Source organism: Chaetodon trifascialis, chromosome 24 (genome assembly GCF_039877785.1).
Source record: "Chaetodon trifascialis isolate fChaTrf1 chromosome 24, fChaTrf1.hap1, whole genome shotgun sequence".
Lineage (NCBI taxonomy): Eukaryota > Metazoa > Chordata > Actinopteri > Chaetodontiformes > Chaetodontidae > Chaetodon > Chaetodon trifascialis.
In genome coordinates, this window is record NC_092079.1 from 2726505 (window position 1) to 2747552 (window position 21048).

The following is a 21048-nucleotide window of genomic DNA, read 5'->3' on the forward strand; positions in this document are numbered from 1 at the left end:
TGACCTCCATGCCAATTTTCGGCCTCCAAGGGCAAACTGTGGCCAGCAAAGAGGAAATTATTGTCGGCTGACTGAACGACCAACAAAGCGAGCTAGCTGGTAGCAGCTAAAACCCCAACCAAAAAGAAAACCCTTTAATGAGGAGAAAAACGTGGAAGAAAGCCCAGGAGGAGCAATGGTGGAGAGATTCCTCTTCAAGGACAGACAGCTTTTTGAACAGCATTCACTCACACACACACACACACACACACACACACACACACACACACACACACACACACACACACACACACACACACACACACACACACACATTCATAGGAAGACAAATTCTCCCATGCAAGGTACCACATGATCTATGCTATGTTCTATTTGTTGATGAACACAGCAAGATGTGGTTGAAAGATGTTTGATTGTGTCCACCTGTGTATAATTAGCTCTCCTCCCCGGTCTATTTCAGGCTACATTTACACTTAGGGAAAACGCATATCGTTAGCCTCATAGCATAATTGCCTAAGTAATTTTTTGGCCAAATTGAGATATCTGCCTAACTCTACTCCCCTGACACTGCTGCTTCATCCTGCCTTATTGCCCGAAAACCTTAAAATATGACTTAGGCAATTATGCTATTAGGCTAACGATATGTTTTCATGCGGTTTGGCCTCTCGTTTACATGCGAACAGAGTTTTTTTTTTCACGGAAAACGATCATTTTTTAAAACTCCAGCCAAAGTGGAGATTTCTGAAAACGGCGTGTAAACAGTGTTAAACAGTGTTTTAGGTTTTGAAACGTCACAACAATGTGACTGAAAATACTTAACGTCATGTGAGCAACCTATGTTTACACTCAAGTCCATAGGTTTGGCATAGTTATGATGCGCCCAATGGCGTATTAATCCAGGTTCACGTAAACAACAACATTTTTGAACACGATGTTGTGTGTACGATGTTATTTTTGAAAACAGAGGGGCCAAAATATCCATTTTCCAAAAAATGTGTAAACGTAGGGCAAGTCGGTGCGTGTCCCTTTGTCTTTGTATCATTGTCCTTTCATCCATCCCAGCCGTCAACAGGCAAGAGGCGGGGTTCACCCTGGACCGGTCACCAGTCGATCACAGGGCACAAACACACAACCATTCAACTAACACTCACACCTAGGGGCAATTAACCTACAGTCACCAATTAACCTAATGAGCATGTTTTTGGTCTGTGGGAGGAAGCTGGAGTACCCGCAGAAAACCCACGCATGCACGGGGAGAACATGCAAACTTCACACAGAAAAGCCCGACCCGGGAATTGAACCAGCAACCTTGTTGCTGTGAGGCACGTGCACTACCTGCTGCGCCACCGTGCAGCTCCCTTATTTCCCTGTTTTTTAGATCAATGTCTCACTTCCTAGGAGTTGCTTTCTTTTTGGGGGAGAGTTTTGACCTCACCTGCCTCACCTTGCTTTTTTTGCCATTAAAATTAATGAACAGCACCTCCTTCTGGTCTGCATAATTGGGTTTGCTTCCTGTTTTCACAAAATCGTAACTTCCATCCTCAAGTGAAATGAGTAAACCTAAAGCATGCGATGACAAAATGACAAAAAGCTGATAAACTGTACAACAGACTTTAAATCCACACACAAAAGTAACATCGCTCCAATCATCAGATGTAACGTACCTGTATTAAGTCTATCATTGCAAAACTGAGACTTGAATATAAAATTCTCCAGACAAGCTAAAATTGAGATCATGGTTGCTCAGACTGAAATGCAACATCAAGCCTTAGGCAAAAGTCAGTGATTTCATGATACCTTATGAGTTCATTTGTGACTCAAACTGAAGGCACGAGGGCGAGTCAAGGGAACCATCATGAAGAACGTGTTGATTATTATAATTGCATACACAAGTGAATCAGCCTGGCCTCACAGTGTTTCATGACTGCTGTTGTGCTAGCAAGCAAAAAGAGCATCAAAGCCAATGAAATACAGACTGAAAAAAGTCTGTCTTAATTCTTAATGTAAGTGTGGTTAACAAAAAGAAATAAATAAATATTGTTGTTATTCTTGTTTCCAACCAAAATAAGTTTCTAGTTTCTAGAAACAAGTTTGCTTGGTTGTATTTTGTTTGTTTGTTTGTTTGTTTTGTTTTTTTTTAAAGCTGCATTCATTCTTTTTTATCACTAGGGGGCAGTGGAAAGACATTTAATGATTCGTGCAGCTGTACGAAAATAAGACTTACGAGTCATATTACAGACAAAAATGAATTTTGCATGACAAACAAGTTTGGGATCAATCTCCAACAAAGCAACAACCAAAGAGCAGATACTTATACTGTATGTTACAATTTGATATGTGATTTAAAAAAAAGAAGAAGAAAGATCCCAAGCAATCTCACATTCCCCTTAATTGTGTACACCTCCTGCATGTATACTTGTAGCAAGTTTCTGCTTTGCGTCATCACAATCATTACTTTATATAAGCAGCTCATAGGCCAAAAAGTAGGCTGTTCCTACAGGCTATAGAAAGACTGAGAGAAGGTCTCATTTTCAGATCAAAAGTCACGAATGACATGTTGATTGAAAGTTGAATGAAGTTGAGTTTTGGAGAGAAGGCCATTGAACTGTCTCGTGCGTGTGCAGAAGGTGTCGAGGACGTCCTGAGCAGGTTGCTGAACACTGAAATTTAAAAGAACAGAACAATTCAGTCTCACTAAACCTTCAGTGCACTTCCCACTTTTCACCACTTGATGTCAGGCTACACACACTTTTGGGTTTGGGTTTGGATTTCAGGCACCTACTGCTCTGAGTATGTTTTAATATGAAAGTCCTTTAATTCTCATCTCATAGATACAGTGCAAAATGTGTGGCAAAGATAACATTAAGATGATCTCTGGGGGATACATGGATGACTTTAGTCGACATTATTGTAACATAACACATTATTTGACCAAAAACTTTTTTTTCTTACTTGGGTATTTCCAGTTCATGCTTTATATTTCCACTTCACTACATCTCAAAGGGAAATATTACATTTATCTGACAGCAGTAGTTTAATAGTATTATTATTAATAACTTTATTTCTATAGCACTTTTTGAAAACAAGTCACAAAGTGTTTCACAAAAATATAAATTACCAGGAAAATGAGTAAATAAAAGTGAAATTGATACAGGAATAATGATTAGCAAGGTATAAATTAAAAAAAGAAAAAAGAAAAAAACAAGTGAATTAAAAGCAGAAGAATGTCCAATTCAAGAGAAGGGAATTCAAAAAAAGAAAAGTGCATTTGTAAGAGATTTAAAAGAAGAAACAGATCTAGTATGAAGGGGTCTCAGCCAATGATAATAGCTTCCTTTATTTTAATTTTAACTGAAGAATGTTTTAACATCAATGTGACACGACCGTATTTTGACCAGTCGTGTTGCACTATTCAATTAAATGAAAATGAGACCTGGGAGTCATCCACATAAAAATGGAAACTGATGTTGTACGATAGCAGATTTGACTGAGAAGTAGCATAAAAAGGAGAATAATAAAAGGCCGAGGACTGAGCCTTGAGGCACTCCACAGGAGAAATGGGAAGTGGAGGATTTAAATTGTACCCAATACGCCAAGTCAATGTTTAAGACGTTCCATTAAAATCACATGGACAATATCAAAAGTTGCAGTAAAATCTAAAAGCACTAAAGCAGATGTTTGTCTGCTTTGTCTCAGTGCCATGACCCACCCTAAAACTGAAATTTATCAATGCCTGTTGCCATGTGGTCAATAAGCTGCAAAGCAAGTATTCTTTTTCCAAGACCTTAGCTTGAAAGGGAAGTGAATGGATCTATTGGATGAATTTATTGGTTAAATGCTTAGTCGTAACTGATGCTTAAACCTCATTACTAAAAAAAAATGATTAAAAACTCTTCACATTTATCAAGGAGGGTGGATGAGGGTTTGTGACATGGGTCATAATATCTTAGAGGGATCTGGAGTCATGTTTCTCTTTGGTTCTAAGGTCTGAAACATAATTAGTATGAGCGGTTTTAACTTCAGTTAAATTGTGCTTCAGAGCAAAACTCTTGATAAAATGGATTTCGTCTTTTTATGCCTAACAGGAGCAACCTTATCTGGAATATTTACACAAGTGGAATTAAACTCATTTAAAGCAGCTGAGCCGAGGTTCACTGAGGAGCAGAGCCAGAGGTCAGAGGAGGGCAGGGCCACCATGAGGTCGAACAGGTTCATCAGAGGTCTGAACCAGAGGATGTGTGCATGCATTTTTCCATCACACAAGCAGAAACATCACACAAATATCACAAACATGGTGATAAACGCTGCTTCTGATATATCATAATTTCAATAACTTTACATCAGACCTGCAACTTCCCTTTTGAATCTGAACTTCCTTTAGACACATTGTGAAATGATTCTGTGCGATAAAATTGATAAAATAAGTAAAAGCTGTCAGACTTTTGTCATGTCATGAACTTCAAGTTGTTGACACCTCTGCACAGTAACTGCTATGGTATTAAAGGCTCGAAAACTACTCACTGACACATGCAACACAAAGTCTTGATTTACACCTAACAGAGGAGTCTGATGAAAATGTGACATTTGAGACTATTTACATTCACAATATATCACGACTGAGACAAAAATAAATAAAAATTCAACACAGAATAATGTGTCGCTGTCATCTTTTAATTCAGCAGAGATGTTACGCCTCCAAAGCACCTTTGCTATTTCTGCATTACCCATACCTGTTCTTTTCTTTCCCTTTGTTTTTGTCTCCTAAAAACTGGATAACATTCTGGAAATCGTTTCCTGTGAACATGATCCAATCCCATTTAGTCATAAATGATGTCATTTCCAGGAGCTACGGCTGCACATTGCACAATAGAGAAGATGTTCTGAATACTTTCTGCATGTTCCCCCTGTCATCAACTGTCACAAAGCGCACACTTTCAGAAGCCTCCTGGCTTCTTTTGCAGTCTGTTTGTAGTCCAAATAGTATTGACCAATGTTTGAGTGGGCTTTGGTTGCATGCAGGCAGAACAGATTGGCCAAAATGGAATTTTGGAACCCATCAGCTGTCCTCTGATGGCGCTTTAGCTTTTTAAAACAATTGATCTTCATTCATATGCAGATATATGTTTACAGAGATTAGCCAAAATGTCACAGCCAGTGGATTCCAAGGTTACCAGTGCAGCGACAGTTCAATCGAAGCTTAGCACCTGAGAGTTTGCACTCTCACATTTTCCAATTGAAGCTGAGAGAAAAGGATTTTCGCCATTTAATCAACATTATTAACATTAAATGTGTGGCTTCACAGTAGAAGTGAAATATATCGGAACATGTTAATCACATCTTTTTCATACTCATCAAAGCATTCTGTGGTCCCTCATGACGGATGGATGGAGGATCAAGGTGATCACTCAGATCAACTATTGATTTGCAGTGACCCTTCCCTCTAAGAGGGACATAACTTTTATGGTACATCCACTTTGATTGACACCCAACCCAGCGTGGGTGCGCTTGATTTTGACAAGCCTGACTCTGTGGTCTTGACAGCCGGTGGGTTGTCACAGAGTAATCAGTGACTCCCAACAGAAACGGGGGCAGAAATGAATAAAAAGGAGGATTAGTGTGTGTATGTGTGTTAGCTGAGGTGGGGGTACATGCGAAAAGGCATCCACCCTTTTCAAATGGCACTAGTTTAAAGGAAAAATCATGGCAAATACAATCAATTCATATGACAGATTGGCACCATCGTCCCACAATTCATAGTGCTTTTTCATCCCATCAGAGCATGCGTGACATCCGATGACGATAATTTGTATTGAAGTCAAATCTCATTTTCTCTAGAGAAAAGATATAAAAAGAGGAGACTTGGCAAAAAAAAGTGAAAATGACCTCCAACTGGCTTTCAAATATTAATTCTCACAATTCCACAGTCAGATGATGCGTTCACTGACGTTACATCTTTCCGAACATGCCAGTGGGGCCATAACACCTCGAGAGACAGAAGCGCCATTACCACTTTGATTGCAAACAGTTGTACAGAATAATTAACATGAGTTTTTCTATTACCGAGCTTCTTTGCTTTCATTTTTGGAAGGGGACAGGCTATTCAAATTTCAAATCATCTAACGCTGGAGCATCCCTGCTTTGAATTATCCCACTCGGTCCGATAAAGTTGAAATGATTAGTGTGTCTCAATCTGTTGAATTGCATCCAGACAAGCGATCAAGAGTATCAGTAACACTGCGTAATTACAATACAGCTTTATACAAATGGCAGAGCAAAGCAAAATAGAAAAGCTTCACATACAGTATTTATGTTTTCAAGTCACTCGTCAGGTGGTCCTCTCTTCACCACTCGGCCCTGGGGTGATGCATGTAAGGCGCCGTCCAAATGAACTGAAGGGAAATACTGCAGAAATGTTCCCTTTAATCACTCCTTTGTTTCCCCCAAAAAAGGTTGGACTGGCTCAGAGACAGTGAGGAGAAGATGTTTAACCATTTAATTTACAGCTCCATCGGTTCCATTATTGTATGGAATCACATCAAACATTCCTTAAACAAAAGCTTGTAAGACGACATGAAAAAAGGGTAAGTGGACGTTGTGTTTTCTCTACGTTAGCACCTAAAAAACTACTTCGTTGTTAGTGTGAGATTACATTCCATCTCAGCCAGAGGAACAGAAGAGGGAGCTGTAAAGTAAAGAGCTTTGAAAGAGGAATGATAACACATTAGGTCCAAGTCACTTCAGAGGAATGAGTGTGTGTTCTGGGTGAGTGATTCACTTTTTTCCATTCATTCATTCATCTTGCTGTCTACTGCTGTGAAGTCAGTGCTTCTTCTTCTTCTTCTCTTGAGGAAGATTAAAGGGATGCCTTGACGCTACGGAGAGCAAAATCTTTTCTTCTGACCAGAATTTGAGCATTGTTGCATTTTCACTGGAAACTGTTGGCGACCACTAGGTGACACATGCTCATGAGCTCGTGGCTAGCAGTGCCATTTGGTTTCTGTGGTGAATGCTAGCAATGCTAACCCAAAGTTTTAACTTTAAGGTGGCTGATTTTTTTTTTTCCCCCGCTGAAGAAGAATAAAAACTTGCCAAGGCATCCATTTAAGAAAGAGAAGATATGAACACACAGATGGACAACACAGTGTTTCCCCTCCACCAATCAAATAGTGTTGTTGCAACATCAATATGAGGTTCCAATAGAGAGCATATTTCTCTGTTCTCCCAGCTCCTCAAGAGATAATAATTGTTTATTTCTATTCAACAAAGCTGGGAAATTGTCCTTCAAAGTATTCAATGTTACTGTCATTAATTCTTGCTCAGTAATTTTCCAAATTCTGTATCTTCTGAGGAAGTTTTGACTCATGTTTTTACGAACGTCTCGCATTTAAAATGTAGGGAAATCACTGCATTCTTCCATCTAGCTGTCTCCACTGTTTTTTTTTTTTTAATAGTTCCTTCTTTGCAAATTCCTTCATTGTTCCTTCCATCCACTCCTCACAAAAACTGGTAGTGTACTTTTTTTTTTTTGCACGTTTCTTCTTCGTTTTCTTCTAAAAAGTCATCTTTTCAAAGGAGGACATTACACACGAGCATCTTCCCGTCCTGTCTGTCCTTCCTGTAGGAAGATTCTTAGAACAACACATCTTCATTGGTAATGAGTGTTTCCACCACAAGTCTCTGGTATCGGATGTCGTTCAGCGCCGTCATGGCGTCCAGGTCGGGGGCCCTCATCAGCGTCGGGCCGAAGACGATGCCCAGGTTCTCGCTGGACATGAGGTTCTCCTTCTCGAGCTGGGTCACTCTGGAAGCAGAGAGGACGGAAAGCATGCGTCAGGCCTTCTGACCACGAAACCAACATAAATCTAGATGAGCTGTGCGTTCAGACCTTTTGAGGTGAGCCATGAGGTATCTCAGCGTCTCGCAGTGAGCTGGCGGCAGCAGCTTCAAGGCCTCGTGGAGAGACTCCAGGCGTTTCTCTGTGTCTGTAACCTCTGCAACAGACAGAAATGAAGACAGAGTCAAGGACAAGTGTTCCAGGAGCTGAAAAAGCAGGCTGTCCAATGACCGAGCAACACTTAGGTATCTTTTCTGGATTTGCAGCATACGCGGGACACATTGTCTTCGCTGCCAAGCGCCTTCAAAGCTCAGCTTGGCTTCTAAACTCATTCATTCTCGCATCTTATGTAAGAAGGTGCAGAAAGCGTGGAGACCTACTTGCAGCCTCTATGAAGCGTGGGTAGGCATCGTATGTGATGAGGGGAATAGGCAGCTCTCTGAAGTAGAGTTTGAGGGCTCCGGTGATGATGTTGATGTCCTCGTAAGCGTTTGAGGAAATATCAGCCTTCTCTCCATCTGTGGAGCGAATCAGTCAAATGAAAAAGAAAGCAGGAAGTGATGGCTTTGTGGTGACTTTATTGCTATTTGACTGATGCTGGAAGGGAAATTCTCTCTCTCACCTCTGTCAAAGGCCAGCTTGACATCTTCGATCAGCTCACTGAAGCCTGATATTCGGTACAAACCTTCGGACTGAAGACCTGAGACAGGACATGGAGAGTTGCGGGGGCGCCACCGTTCAATTGATGAATTCAGTGAACTTAAACTGTTCATTTTCTTTTCGCTGCAATTTGCTCAAATGGGCCGATGATTCTGTTGATGAAGGTTGATCTACAACAATGTGTTCGTGCCAGTGCAGCAGCTTAAGTAAATTCAACTGAAATAGCAGTTAAAAACAGACCATCTATAAACAAAGAGAGGAGGAGGCATTGAAGAAAGGGGAAAAACACCACAGCAGAGACAGGGTGGGGGGTGAGAGGTGGACTGCTCTCCGGCTTCAGTCTGATTCAATCACGTCAAGTCAGGTGTCTTTATTGATTTCACGTATTAGCTTCTCTCAGGTCTTGCATCATAGTCAATAAAACCCTGTCTCTGGCAGCTCCCTGATGGCCACTCACATCCCGCAGGGCGAACGTCGTAGCACTCCCACTCTCACATTTGGGAGTTATTGTGTGCCATTGTGAGGCGTGGGCTGACACGCACACATCTTGCATACGCTCGCCCTGTGGGTGTTCTCTCTTTCCCTCTCTCAAGGTTGCAGCCAGCAACACAAGCTTTCTTTCTGTCAGCATTATATAATCAGTGACTCACACACACGTATACACTCTGCCTCACCTCTCGCCTCAAGTTCCTGTATGCACATGTCGACCACCATGGGCCTCTTGGTGTTGTGGGCTTTGACCAGCGTGGTGAGGTCGCAGCTGTACACCTTCTTGACGTGCCGCAGGTCCGGCTGGCAGTCGTTGGGCACGACTTTGGAGCACTGCTTGTGGACGTTCAACCCACAGTCTGCCGGAGAGAAACGGGAATTTGATCATTTCTTCCACTCTTGATCTGAAAATGTGTGCTTTCCACTGTTTTACCAAACATCAGAATGTAGTTTTGCCCATACAGATCTGATACTCAAAGCAGAATAACTAGACTGTAAGTTGCATTTGAACGTAGGTGTTGCAGAGGCACAGTTCATCACCCACACGCAGTCATAATCACACTGACAGTGTGTTCTTTGGCACCCAATAGAGTCTTTTAGCATTTAAAATCCGTGATGCGCTGCAGATGAGTCAACAGCAAAAGTGAATAACTTGAAGCCCGCTGTCCCAGTTTTGAGTCACGGTTTGAGAGGGAGGAGGCGCGACGTGTTCAACGCGGTGGAGGAGGTCTTTTTCAGGATATCGGTGCATGATAAATGAAAGATTGCTGAGAACCAGCAAGCTTGAGAAAAGCGAGTTACACACTGATGTATGTGTGAGAAGGGATGTGTGTGTTGGTGTGTTACCTGCACACTTGACTCCCTGAGCGATGAGACCCCACATGAAGTTGGCACAGTACTCACACCAGTGGGGGCCTCTGAATGTATGAACCTGGTTGGAAAAGGGGACATTTGGTGTTCAAAAAGCTGCTTTTTTGAATAATGAACAGGAAAAGGCATCAATTAGGTGCAGCAAAAAAAAAGCATATTTGCACACACATACACTGAGAACAAGGTGTGCAATACTCATGCAGCCGAGACTGGCTCAAGCAATACCTGAGCACCAGCAAGAATCCTTACTATAGACGAACAGGCACTGACAAAAGACCGCTGGAGACACAATGGGAGTGCGAAAGGGACATTTATGGAGAAATTACAGTGAGAGCTGAGTTTTAATCTGCTCCTTTATTGCATAAATTCTCCATAATGAAATGCTAATAAGCTCCATCACATCACAGTGTGCTCTGTGTGTGTGTGTGACCGTCGTCGTTTCCCCTGAGTTCAGCGCTCTGTGGCGATGACCTTTGTGCTCCTCACTAATGGCTACATGTAATATGGAAATCTGGGGAACTAAAGCACCAAACAGAAGCTTAAAGCCTGACATGTAAATGTGAAATGTGTGTTTCTCTGTGTGTGTGTGTGTGTACACTAACGCTCTGTGCTCTCTAAGGTGAATTTGAATAAGACCCCCTGAGCTGAATCAGCGATTCTGGCATCATCCACGAGACACACAAACAGGCTGCAGAGGCAAAGGAGCGGCTCACCTTGAAGTTGTGGACCTTCTCGTACTTGGGCGCCAAGTCGCTCTCCCTCAGGGTGGCCCGCCGCACCAGCGATGTGAGCTGTGAAAGGGCAAAAGATCTGATTGGTTGCCAGAAGGTGGAAGCAGGGGAGGTGGGTTTGGAGGGGGCTGGCGCCCGGTTGAGACGGGTTCCAGAGCCCGCGCTGGGGTCCAATGCGCTGCCGGAGACTGGCAGGGAGGGAATTGAACCAGCGCTAAACAAAGAGCCCCTCTGGCCTGTTTCCTTCTCTGCTCGCCTGCATGTTTGCTTTTTACCTCTTTTAACGACATACGACTCTCGGCTCGGCATTGTGGGACCTGTAGTGATTTAACTCACACAGGGGGTTTAAATCAAATGCTGGCTTTGAGACCAAAATTGGAATCCCATGAATAAATTCAGTGAGCCAATTAGACTGCCAAGGAATGAAAAAAAAAAGCAATCCTACAAAGAAAAAAAAATCGGATGAATAAAAACAGGAAAAAGTAGAAAACGGCACAATAACAACACTCTCAAATCATTTCAAAGCTCCATCTGACAACAACATCCCAAACCGAGGAGCCAATGCAGAACCAATCCTGCTGTCTGAGCACCACGAAGATCAGCCAATCACATCAGCTCTGCACACTGATGCTGGCTGCATGGTGCAATTCCAGTTCATAACAAAAAAAAAAACAAAGCCAACCAGCCAATAAAAACCCGTCCTGGGATGCAGAAAATTAAAAGATGTAACAAAAAAAAAAAAAAAGTTAATCTTCACTTCTTGAAATGTGTGTCCAAAATCCTTCAAATCGGACTGATGCGGCAGAATGAGCATTCCTGTCTCCCAGTCTTGTGTAGGTGAACGCTCCAGCCCACATGGCTCTCAGTGTGTGTGTGTGTGTGTGTGTGTGTGCGTTAATCCGCTTTCCTCCACACACTCGCCAGGCAGAACCAGCGGAGGAGGGAGGTGACAGAGGCGGAGAGAGAGAAAGAAGAGGAGGGGGAGGCTGAGCCACGGCGCAGTAATGGACGAATTTAACAGGTCGCATTGAGGGGAGAACGAGCCAATCGGAAGGCGGCGACTCTTGTCGTTCGTCACCAAATCTGCCACCTCAGTTGTCCCAGGAGAGAGGGGGAGAAAGAGAGGGGGAGAAAGGAAAGAGCTGAGAAAACAAGCTGGTATTTCATTCATTCGTTTTCACTTTTTGGTCCTCTTTGTCTCCCTTCTCTCTTCTTTGGTCATTTTACCTGAAAAATCCATCAATTTTTCAGTTTCTCTGACAACCGCCCACCGTAAACAACAGTGCCATCGCTGCTTTAGGTGTGTTGGAATTGGAACAGAGCAGAATGTGCGTGTCCTTAGACGCCTCTGAAATCAAAACCTGGTCATCCATTACCTTCCACGACGCGAGAGACATTGTATAAGAATAGTTTAAGGCCAAATTTTCACTTAGAGTGCATGTTTTTAAGGGTTCTGGTTAAGTGCCGCCAGGTGGGAGGATGTTTGGACTCGCCGTCTTCATTTTTGGGCTGAGCAAACTCTCGGCAAACAAGCGGCAGGGCTGCGTTTAATCCCGTTAACGCTGCGAGAGATTAAAAGCTTCCAGATCTGTTTTTAGATATTTTACATGAAGATACTGCGAATCTTGTGTCGGGACACTTTAGAATAAATAAAAACAAATGGAGTTCAGTTGAGTTTCGAACACAAAACGCCATTGTCAGGAGCAGCTACGCATTCAAGTGAGTAATCTGAAGCTTATATATACAACACAGTGAATATGTATGACTGGTCGTGGATATTTAATGCATAGGGAGTGCTGAACAAAAGAGCACAAGAGCAAAGAAAGAACAACAGAAAAAGGAAAGCTGGTTCTGCTTAGCAAGCTCATATACTGCATCTCCTGACGTGCATGTTTTTTAATGAGTTTATGGATTATTTTCTCTTTTGTTTTCTGTCAGATTGAAGCTTCTCCGCTCACCACGACCATCCCTGTCACCGTCCAGTGAACTCCCTCTCAAAACAAGGCCTTAAAAATTCTAAATTTCAAAACTCATCAGCAGGGCCGCGTCTTTATCGCCCTCACAGGCGCCGTAAGACTGCATTTAACCCACAATCAAGAGGTGAGAGAGCTGAATGAACGTATGAAATATGCATCCGTCTTCCCCACGGAGAGCCGCCTCTGGTCTCAATGACAAAGCCGTGCTGCTTTGTCTGCAATCCAACCAATTATGAAAAGCACACACGTACACAGGACGACTTCAATTACACACACGCACACATGCGCGTGCGCACACGGACAGTGATGTATGAGATGCAGTGGTGGTCATGCACTGCAGGTCATACAAGGCCTCAGGAGGCTCCGTCCTGGTGTAGCAGATAAACGCATTGCACGCAACATTTTGTTCCGAGCCTGTCTCTGGGTGTTTTAACCGGACCGTGTCGCACTTAGGCTGAATCCCATTTCACCCCTTGGCCCTCCCCCTTGGCCCTCCCCCCTCCGTTTTGCGCGTTCACGTGGAGGGGTAGGGGTGTCCCAATTCCCATTATGACGGAGGGGTAGGGGGAAGTGGTAGGGCTATGTACCCCTCCAAATGGAGATTTTTCCGAGGCACATCCAAACGGAGGGGTACGACAGATTTCCCAGAATGCCTTGCAAGACCGGCAAGATGGCTGCTTCCGCAACTAAAGAAGGCAACAAATGTAAGTATTTTCTCCATGAATAAAGTTTTAAAATGTACGAAAACCACTTTATTGTCTATTTTAACGTTGTTTCAATGTGTAGTGGTCATTTTCCTCGTAAAAAAAAAAAAACCCGAAAAAAATCGATAGTAGTCGAGGCTTCAGTTACGTGGTTACCGTTGCCAGGCTGAATGCCACTAGCGGTGCTCTGTGGGCAGCCTGATAATCTACAGTGATAACGTTATCAATAATAACTTCGGCAACCTCGCTGCTGGTATTCAGTTACATTGATAGCGTTGTGGGATACAACATGCAGGAATGTCATACACAAATCGAATGTGACGGTAGCATTAGCTTGTCGCATCTGCCTACGTAAGAGGCAGCGGCGACTACTGATGACGTACGCAATTGTCGAAGGGGTGTCCCAATACTTTCGGCCCTACCCCTTGGCACTCCGTTTCAAGGGGCAAGGGACAAGGGGTAGGGCTAAGGGGTAGGGGTAGAAAAGAGAAATGGGATTCACCCTTACACTGTGCGCTTGTGCATGTTTGTGTATACAAGTCTGAGGGTTTTACAGCAGTTGTACGAGTGGATCTGCATCTCCTGCCTCATTCCCATTCATCCACCAGCGCAAAAAACAAACCATCTCGCAGCTGCACGGAAACAGAGGAGCCTGAATACTTAGCAGACGGCTTGTGGGAGATAGAAGGTTTCTGCAGGCAAACTGCTGTTATGTAATTTTACTGCAGAGCCCTTGGCTGGAGGCCATCTCTCCTCTGCACCTATCCTCCTCCTCCTCCTCCATCTTTCACCATGTTCCTCAACTCTCATCCTTCCATCTTAATACTGTACATACAGCAGCTTTCCTCCCCTTTCCCCTCATTCTAACTCTGCAGGGTTTCTTCACAATCCATGATTTACAAGCCCTAAGCTTTACATGCATCTATAATAAAAAAATCACAGAGATTGATTGCACCAACTTATTTTGCACACTGCCCACTGCATAAATCCACTCAATTTCCACCAGCAAATGGCTGATTCCCTGAATTTATAACACTTCCTCCTTGTGACTTCTGGATTAAGGCACATGCACTTAAAATTGCAAATGAAAATCCACCCCAAAAACCAGGGTTCATCACAATGTTGCCTCTTTTGTGATATGATATCATTTCGTCTTGTATTACTTGCAAAGGAAATGAGAAACCCCCCCCCCCCAGTCAAATACACTTGATGAATGATTCCATTCGTCTCTGTATTTTAAGGGCAACTTCCAAACTGTGTCCTCCTGTAGGCGATATTATCTGTGCCAACACTGCTCCATTTCTTATTCAAAATAACCCCCCAAAACTCCCTCAGCCTTCTGGTCGGTTTGCCAAAAACAAATGTTAATTGGAGGATGCTTTTGGCCTGAGTGCACGGCTTTTAGTCCAGAACTCCAGATTTCTGGAGTGTGGATTTATGAATGTGATGACTTTTTGAAGATACTGATTGGCTTTTCAGGGATTGTTGAAACAACCCTTTGACAATGCACCAGCCAAAACCCAACATTAATGCACGTGCGCTTGTCCTCACCCTCTCCTCTGCATTCCGGTCGTCTTTGGCCGGAGCGGGTCCGTCCGGGGCCTCGGGGCTGAGCGGTAGGTGTTTTTTCAGGGTGGGCTCCTGGTTCAGGGTGGTGTAGCCCACGTGTTCATAGATGGGGTTTATGGTCATCTTGGCAATGTACTCCGCTGCCTGACAGAGGAGAAGCTGGTTTATATGAGTTATGACAACTGCAGTGTTTCCCAATATCCCTGGACTCAATCTCTGTTTTCTGGGCTTATTTTCAAGATTCAGATGATCAAATAACCAAGCTGTGATCAAAGGCTAATAGCTTTTTTTTAACCTGGTGAAAAAAGCTTCTGCAAAGCATTCATCCATAATTAGCATTTAGATTGCTGATCGATGGGTCAAACTGTGCAGCCCTGCGTTGTACAGAAGTAGGCAAAACAAAGAATCCAGTTAAGATGGGAAGAGTGGAGGACGGATGGACGCACACACCTTTGTCTCAATGTAGAGTGTGATGAGGCCATCCGTGACCAGGTCGTGGATGGACTCGAACCTCTTCTCTCCGACAAAGTGCTTCCCGTCATGGTAGAGGCGGAAGTTTCTCGTCTGGTTCCCAAACCTAGAGGGAATGCAGGAGGAAGCTTTGGCATTGTCTAGCAGTGGATTGGATCCTAAAAGTCAAAACTCATAACCAAACTTGAGGCGACAGAGCTGCGACAGACAGGCCCTGAACTGGGCCAACGTGTTATTTGCTCCTCAGTGGATCGCAATGTAAACCACCGCGAGATACAGGAGCACCGCTAGATCATTAACCCAAAATCCAACCTTTCCTTTCCTGCAAACCCAGAGCGGAACGCTAGTTTATGAAGGGGGTATTTATGGAAGGTAATTAGAACCACGGGGATGGGAGAGAAACTTGTGCAGGTGGAAGAACGACGTGACTATGAATAGAGCAAACTGACCTAAAACCGGATTCAAATTATGCCATGCGCCCATTTAAAAGTGTGACACCTACTCTGAGAAAATGAGAGGTCATTCAAGTAAAACTGACGACTGACATGTTGTAAGCTAACCAGGGTAGGGCAAAGTGGGCAACTGGGTGGTACTGACTAATTTGGGCACTTTAGCCAATGACCTTTTCACACCTTGACCCTTCCCTCAGGGGAAAGGCAGCACGTGGAGTCGTGTGAGATCAGAGCTGAGCACCTTTGAGCAGCTTATCGCTCAACTGCTGCCTTTAAAGCCTCACACCTCACAGCAGCGGGGGCTGCTTCCCTCTTCTTTTCTCCTCACACAAATGCGTGCGGATATAGACGAAGTTTGGCGGAGGTCAGTCTACTTCGTACAAGGTCTTCTCCTAGTGAGCCAGAGGCGAAATGTCTCTGGTTATATTCTTTGGCTTACTTTCTGAGGACTTTTGATTGGACTCTGGTCTGAGTTAACTTCTTTCTATCTGTGGTGGATCAGTTTCTAATACATTGCACTGCGGTCCCTGGTCCAGTCCTTCAGAGTCCGTGTATCCACTGGCACCACCGAGCGCACATTTGCTCCTGATTGTCCGAATCTCCCTTAAATCTGCGAACTGCACAGACATAAACGTACCTCAGAGCCAGTGTGTATGTGCCCGGCTGCCTCTGACTCTCTCTGATGAGGTAGCTGCCTTCGGCCTGACTTAGTAACTGGTCGGCCTCTTCTCTGGAGATCATCCCATGGTACCTGGACGTAAAAAAAAAAAAAAAAAAAAAAAATCAGCAAAAGGTCGAGATTTCTTCGATCGAAAAAGCAAATTAATTACCCAACAAATGGTGTGTTTATGTTCTAGATGAATTGAGGGAAAGTGCCTCATATGAATTGCTGTTAAAGAGAAGGCTGACTTACTCTCTTCCATAGTATTTAGGTCGGTTGTCCACCTGCAGGGAAAAGAAAAATATGGAGTCTATAAAACACTAAAAAGGTACAGGCTGTAGGGCACTCATGCAAAACTAGTTAGTAACACTTGGAGCTGCAGAGTGAAGGTAGAATTGGGATTTCCATGCAAGCTTAAACGTTTATGACCGACTTAGCAGGACGGCCGATCGCTTCTCACAAAAACAATAAGAACACAGTGTATGAACTGCCGCCGGCTGCAAAACCACGGGTGCACTGTGCTCTTGCTGAATATTTTCCCAGACAACATTGCCACGTTTTGGCGAGGCAGCGCAGGTTCGTGAGTGCGTGGGCGGCGGAGAATATTGCACGAGTCAGATATAAAGCAGTTCTCAACAAAACTGCTGCGGAGCCAATAAATCAACAAAGACCCGACGAGTGGCGCTGAATGTTAATGTGCACGCTCTGTTGTTCAAGAGACACAGGAAGAAGGCAAAGTCAGGGACGTGGACTAAGATGTAGAGGAGCAGTACTTTTGTACGACACATTTCAGCAGTAGCATCAACCAAACGTACAAATTAATGCAACGTAGCAAAGATGGTCAAAGAGCCCATATCAGCCACGCACATGCACCTCTGGACACCGACCAAAACTGCTCTGAGGCCTGTCAGTAAGCCACGTGTGGAGCGGGCACACTAACACCCATTACTAATGCTCAACAGACATCCTTGACTGCACATTACTGGAGGGAATGAGCTGCTTGAAAAGAGCAACGTCGATTTTGCAGAAACAGTGCATTCTGAATGGAATGATGAAATAAATTGGTACGGAGTGAAATGAAACGTCTACCTGGCAGAGCCTGGAGTCAAACACATGGAACAATTATGTAAACATCCCGCATAAGGCACCTGTGGCAGAGAGCTTCCCACTTAACAACTCGTCAGTTCCAAATGATTTCTGTCATTGGTGGATCACTCCAAACCACTCAGCACTCACAGTGGGAGGAAAATATCAGGTCATACTGGAGAAAGAGCTGATATTACTCAGAATTATGGACAAACTGAGACGAGAAATAACTGCAGACCAATGGGTGCAACGAAGAGTGAGTTGAGTTTTCGCTTTATGAGGCCAACAAAATCAAATAAAAATACAAATAATGGAGCTGTAATAATTAGTTGATGGAAAGAAAATGAATCGAAACTATTGTGTTAATCAATTAACTGTCAATCTTCAGTGGAAAATGTCAAACATTTGCTGGTTCCGGCTTCTTAAATGTGAGTATTTGCTGCTTTTATTTGTTATTTATGACAGTAAATTTTTTACTAAGCTTTTGGAAGCCGGGGTCTTCCAGCTAAAGGACAGTCTCATTAAAATCACCCTGACATGCCTCAAATTAAAAAGCACCAGCCATAGATAAGCACTTATTGGTGCATCATTAAATCACATAAGGCTGACAACATGGGGCTGCTGGTCACAGGGGGGTGGGGGGTGGCTCTTCCACCCCGCCTCCCTGATTTTAACTGGGTCAGCACTGACTACCTGACCAGACCAGGGCATCAAAGCCAACAGCTGTTCATTTAGCATCCCACACATCCCCATATCCATCCACCCCAGAGGCCCAAAGAGGACTGTCCTTTACAGATTAACAAACACACAAACACCAGACACACAATCCCCCCTTTTTTTAATCCCACTTGGATTACCACAGATCTTGCTATCCCCTCCACATACAGACACACACATCTGGTGGCTGCCTCCCCTGTGGGCAGAGGTGTAAGGTTCATGGCGTCAGCAGCGCACGGGATTGCTGTGATGACCATGGTTTCATCAAGTTGACTGTGCGCACATTTGCTTAAAACCCACCCTTTGTATTTACAACTACGTGCAGTCTCTCTGGGAAAATTAGGCTTTTTAAAATACATCAATATTGATTTTTCTGCCCGCTCAATGATGCAGAATAGGCCATTAATGCCTCGGGTCTATACAGCTGGTTTATTAACACTAATTGCACATGGAGTAAAACTGAGTTTCTAAGTGTGTTCTTACCTCACTGGTGCAGGTGAGTCTGCGAGGGTGAGGTGCCTCCTGCTGGAGCTGGTACACTGTGGCAGAAAACACACAGCAAACGGTCAGCAAAAAGCATTTTGCCACCAGAAAGAAACACTAAAGATGCTTAATACTTACAGTAAGACTTCCACACCGGTGGCCTGTATTCATCATGATCTGAGGACAGAAAAAGCTGCAAAGTTACTCAAACTTAACTTGCTTTGCTACAGTGCCCCCAAGTGGACAAAACATGGTAATAAGCAGGGCTTATTTTATCTGCCTGTTCAACACTATGTCTCAATTTTGATATGATACAACCAAGCAGAAAAGATCAGCACTCTCTCATGTCATTTGATCATCTTTCTTATCTGGAATCAATAAAATAACACAGACTATTTGAGAATATTTGAATTCAATCCGACATGCTCACAGCTGGTTAAACGGATGAGAAGCCAGTGCCGGGTAAAAGCACCAGGATTTTGGAACACTGACTGACTGCTGTATTCCTCATTTTCCAGGCATTTCCAGCAGATGGCTAGGCCGAAAACAAGGCTTACTTACTCTGTTGCAGGCCGTATTTCAGCCGCTCTCGCTAACAGCCAATTCATCTTCTCTGGACTTTTTCCTGCTCCAGACTTTAAAAATCCAAATCTTCCTTACTCTCAGACAAGCTTATTTACTGTAACCCCCTCGGGCCAACACGTTTAAATTAATTGTAGATGATATCAGCATTAGGGCAGCCATAAACAATACTAACATTAATCTGAGAATCGGCGTGACTCTGATGCTTCAGCCCCAAGCGCTCAATTGGAGTTTGGCTGAACTCTGCAGTAGCGTCTGGACATTGTCACTGAAAATATGTCCTTCCAGGTTCAAACTCTGTGCATTTATTCAGTGACTCACTGTGGCTCACAGTCAGGAAATAGACCACTTTTGAGAATGGAAATGAATATGCATTTTAAGACCGTGCTGTCCTTTGGCCCGCATCTTCCATCTTCTCTGCATGGGTAAAACTAACAGCCTGTTTCCTGTCTCTGTGTACTCTGAGTTCGCCCTACAAGCCTTATCTATTCAACACTTGGTTGTCTCAGTATCCTGTCTTCAAAATAACTCTGAACCCTCCGCTGGCAAGTGTCTCGCCCTATTTCTCAAGGCTACAGACAGTCCCACTCACAAGAAACCAGACGTAACATATAGACTAGCTGGCAACTCAGTGTGTGCAACGAGGGCGCTGTGAGGACAGTTGTGATGCATTGGTGCTTAGGATGAGTGTTTCTATTTTTGTGAGGATTTATTCTGTTACCTCGCTCGATTTTAAAGACAAATATTGTGCTCACTACATAGCAGAAGGCAGTCTTTTTGTTGTTATATATTAAGTAATGAATTATTATCACTGATGCATTACAGCATAAGCAGCACTTCAATGGTGGAACAGATCACAGTGAAGCTGATTTAACTGCTTTATACACGGTTGGATTGTTTAATCTTGAAAAAATAATACTATTTAATAAACTGTAGAAACAGTATCTAAATAAAAGGACTCAGAATTATGCTCCATGGCTGCTGGACAAGTTTTTTAGTGGCCTCCCAATCTTACCAAAATACATTAGAGAGACTTGATGATAGTAAAATTACGGCTGACCACACGGTTCAGCAAAACACACACACAGACACTCCATGAATTCACTCAGAAAACGGCACAACAGCCGGTATCTGAGGCGTCATGCTGCTCACCAAAGACATTTAGGGCCATCTTGATTCTGTGATATGATGAAGATCAACAATTAAACCAGCAGATCCAAATTTCCAGCAAAACGGACCCACTCAGTTTAAACCCTGAAAGAGAACAGACAGAAAGGAACGAGGTGAAAGTATTGAACCACTGACTGTGGTGAGCTGGCCTGGCTTCAGTGAAAACAGCTGACTAACGATTAACAATAAGTGATGAAGCTCAGTTATAAGAGAGCTAACGTTAGCGGATTCGGGCAGCGTTACTTTAGTTGGTGGGCTGGACCGAGGATAAAACGCGACTGGCTGATGTTTTCCCATTACGCTGAGACGAAAACATTTATTTTGTCACACAATGAACGTGCGCCGACGACGGCTAGAAACGAAGCAAAATTAAACACTGGTTTATTAATCTAACGGTTCGCTAATAATACTCACATTCGCATCCATTCTACATTGTGGTCGCCATCTTGCTGAGTCACGTGAGCAGTCTCGCCCTCTCTCCAGGGTAACTATGGTAACGGACCTTGCTGATTCCACTTCGTGGCAAGAAAGACGTCGTCATTCCCGATTGAAAGTTTGTTTTTTTGTGTGTGTGGTATTGTTAATTTAAGTTA

The 21048-nt window shown here is 43.6% G+C and overlaps 1 protein-coding gene across 1 annotated transcript; it reads right to left on the minus strand.

Annotated features, from left to right (window-relative positions):
• Positions 1-4651: 4651 nt before the first annotated feature.
• LOC139352002 (N-chimaerin) lies at positions 4652-20928 on the minus strand. Its single transcript, XM_070993994.1, has 15 exons — positions 20870-20928; positions 20438-20539; positions 18842-18880; positions 18704-18759; positions 16670-16701; positions 16394-16507; positions 15284-15410; positions 14816-14977; positions 10567-10644; positions 9830-9914; positions 9169-9342; positions 8457-8534; positions 8215-8352; positions 7886-7991; positions 4652-7801 (listed from the first exon to the last, which is right to left on the minus strand). Exons 2-15 carry the CDS (start codon positions 20454-20456, stop codon positions 7630-7632), a joined length of 1380 nt encoding a protein of 459 aa, XP_070850095.1. The 5' UTR covers positions 20457-20539; positions 20870-20928; the 3' UTR covers positions 4652-7629.
• Between the last annotated feature and the right edge of the window lie 120 nt (positions 20929-21048).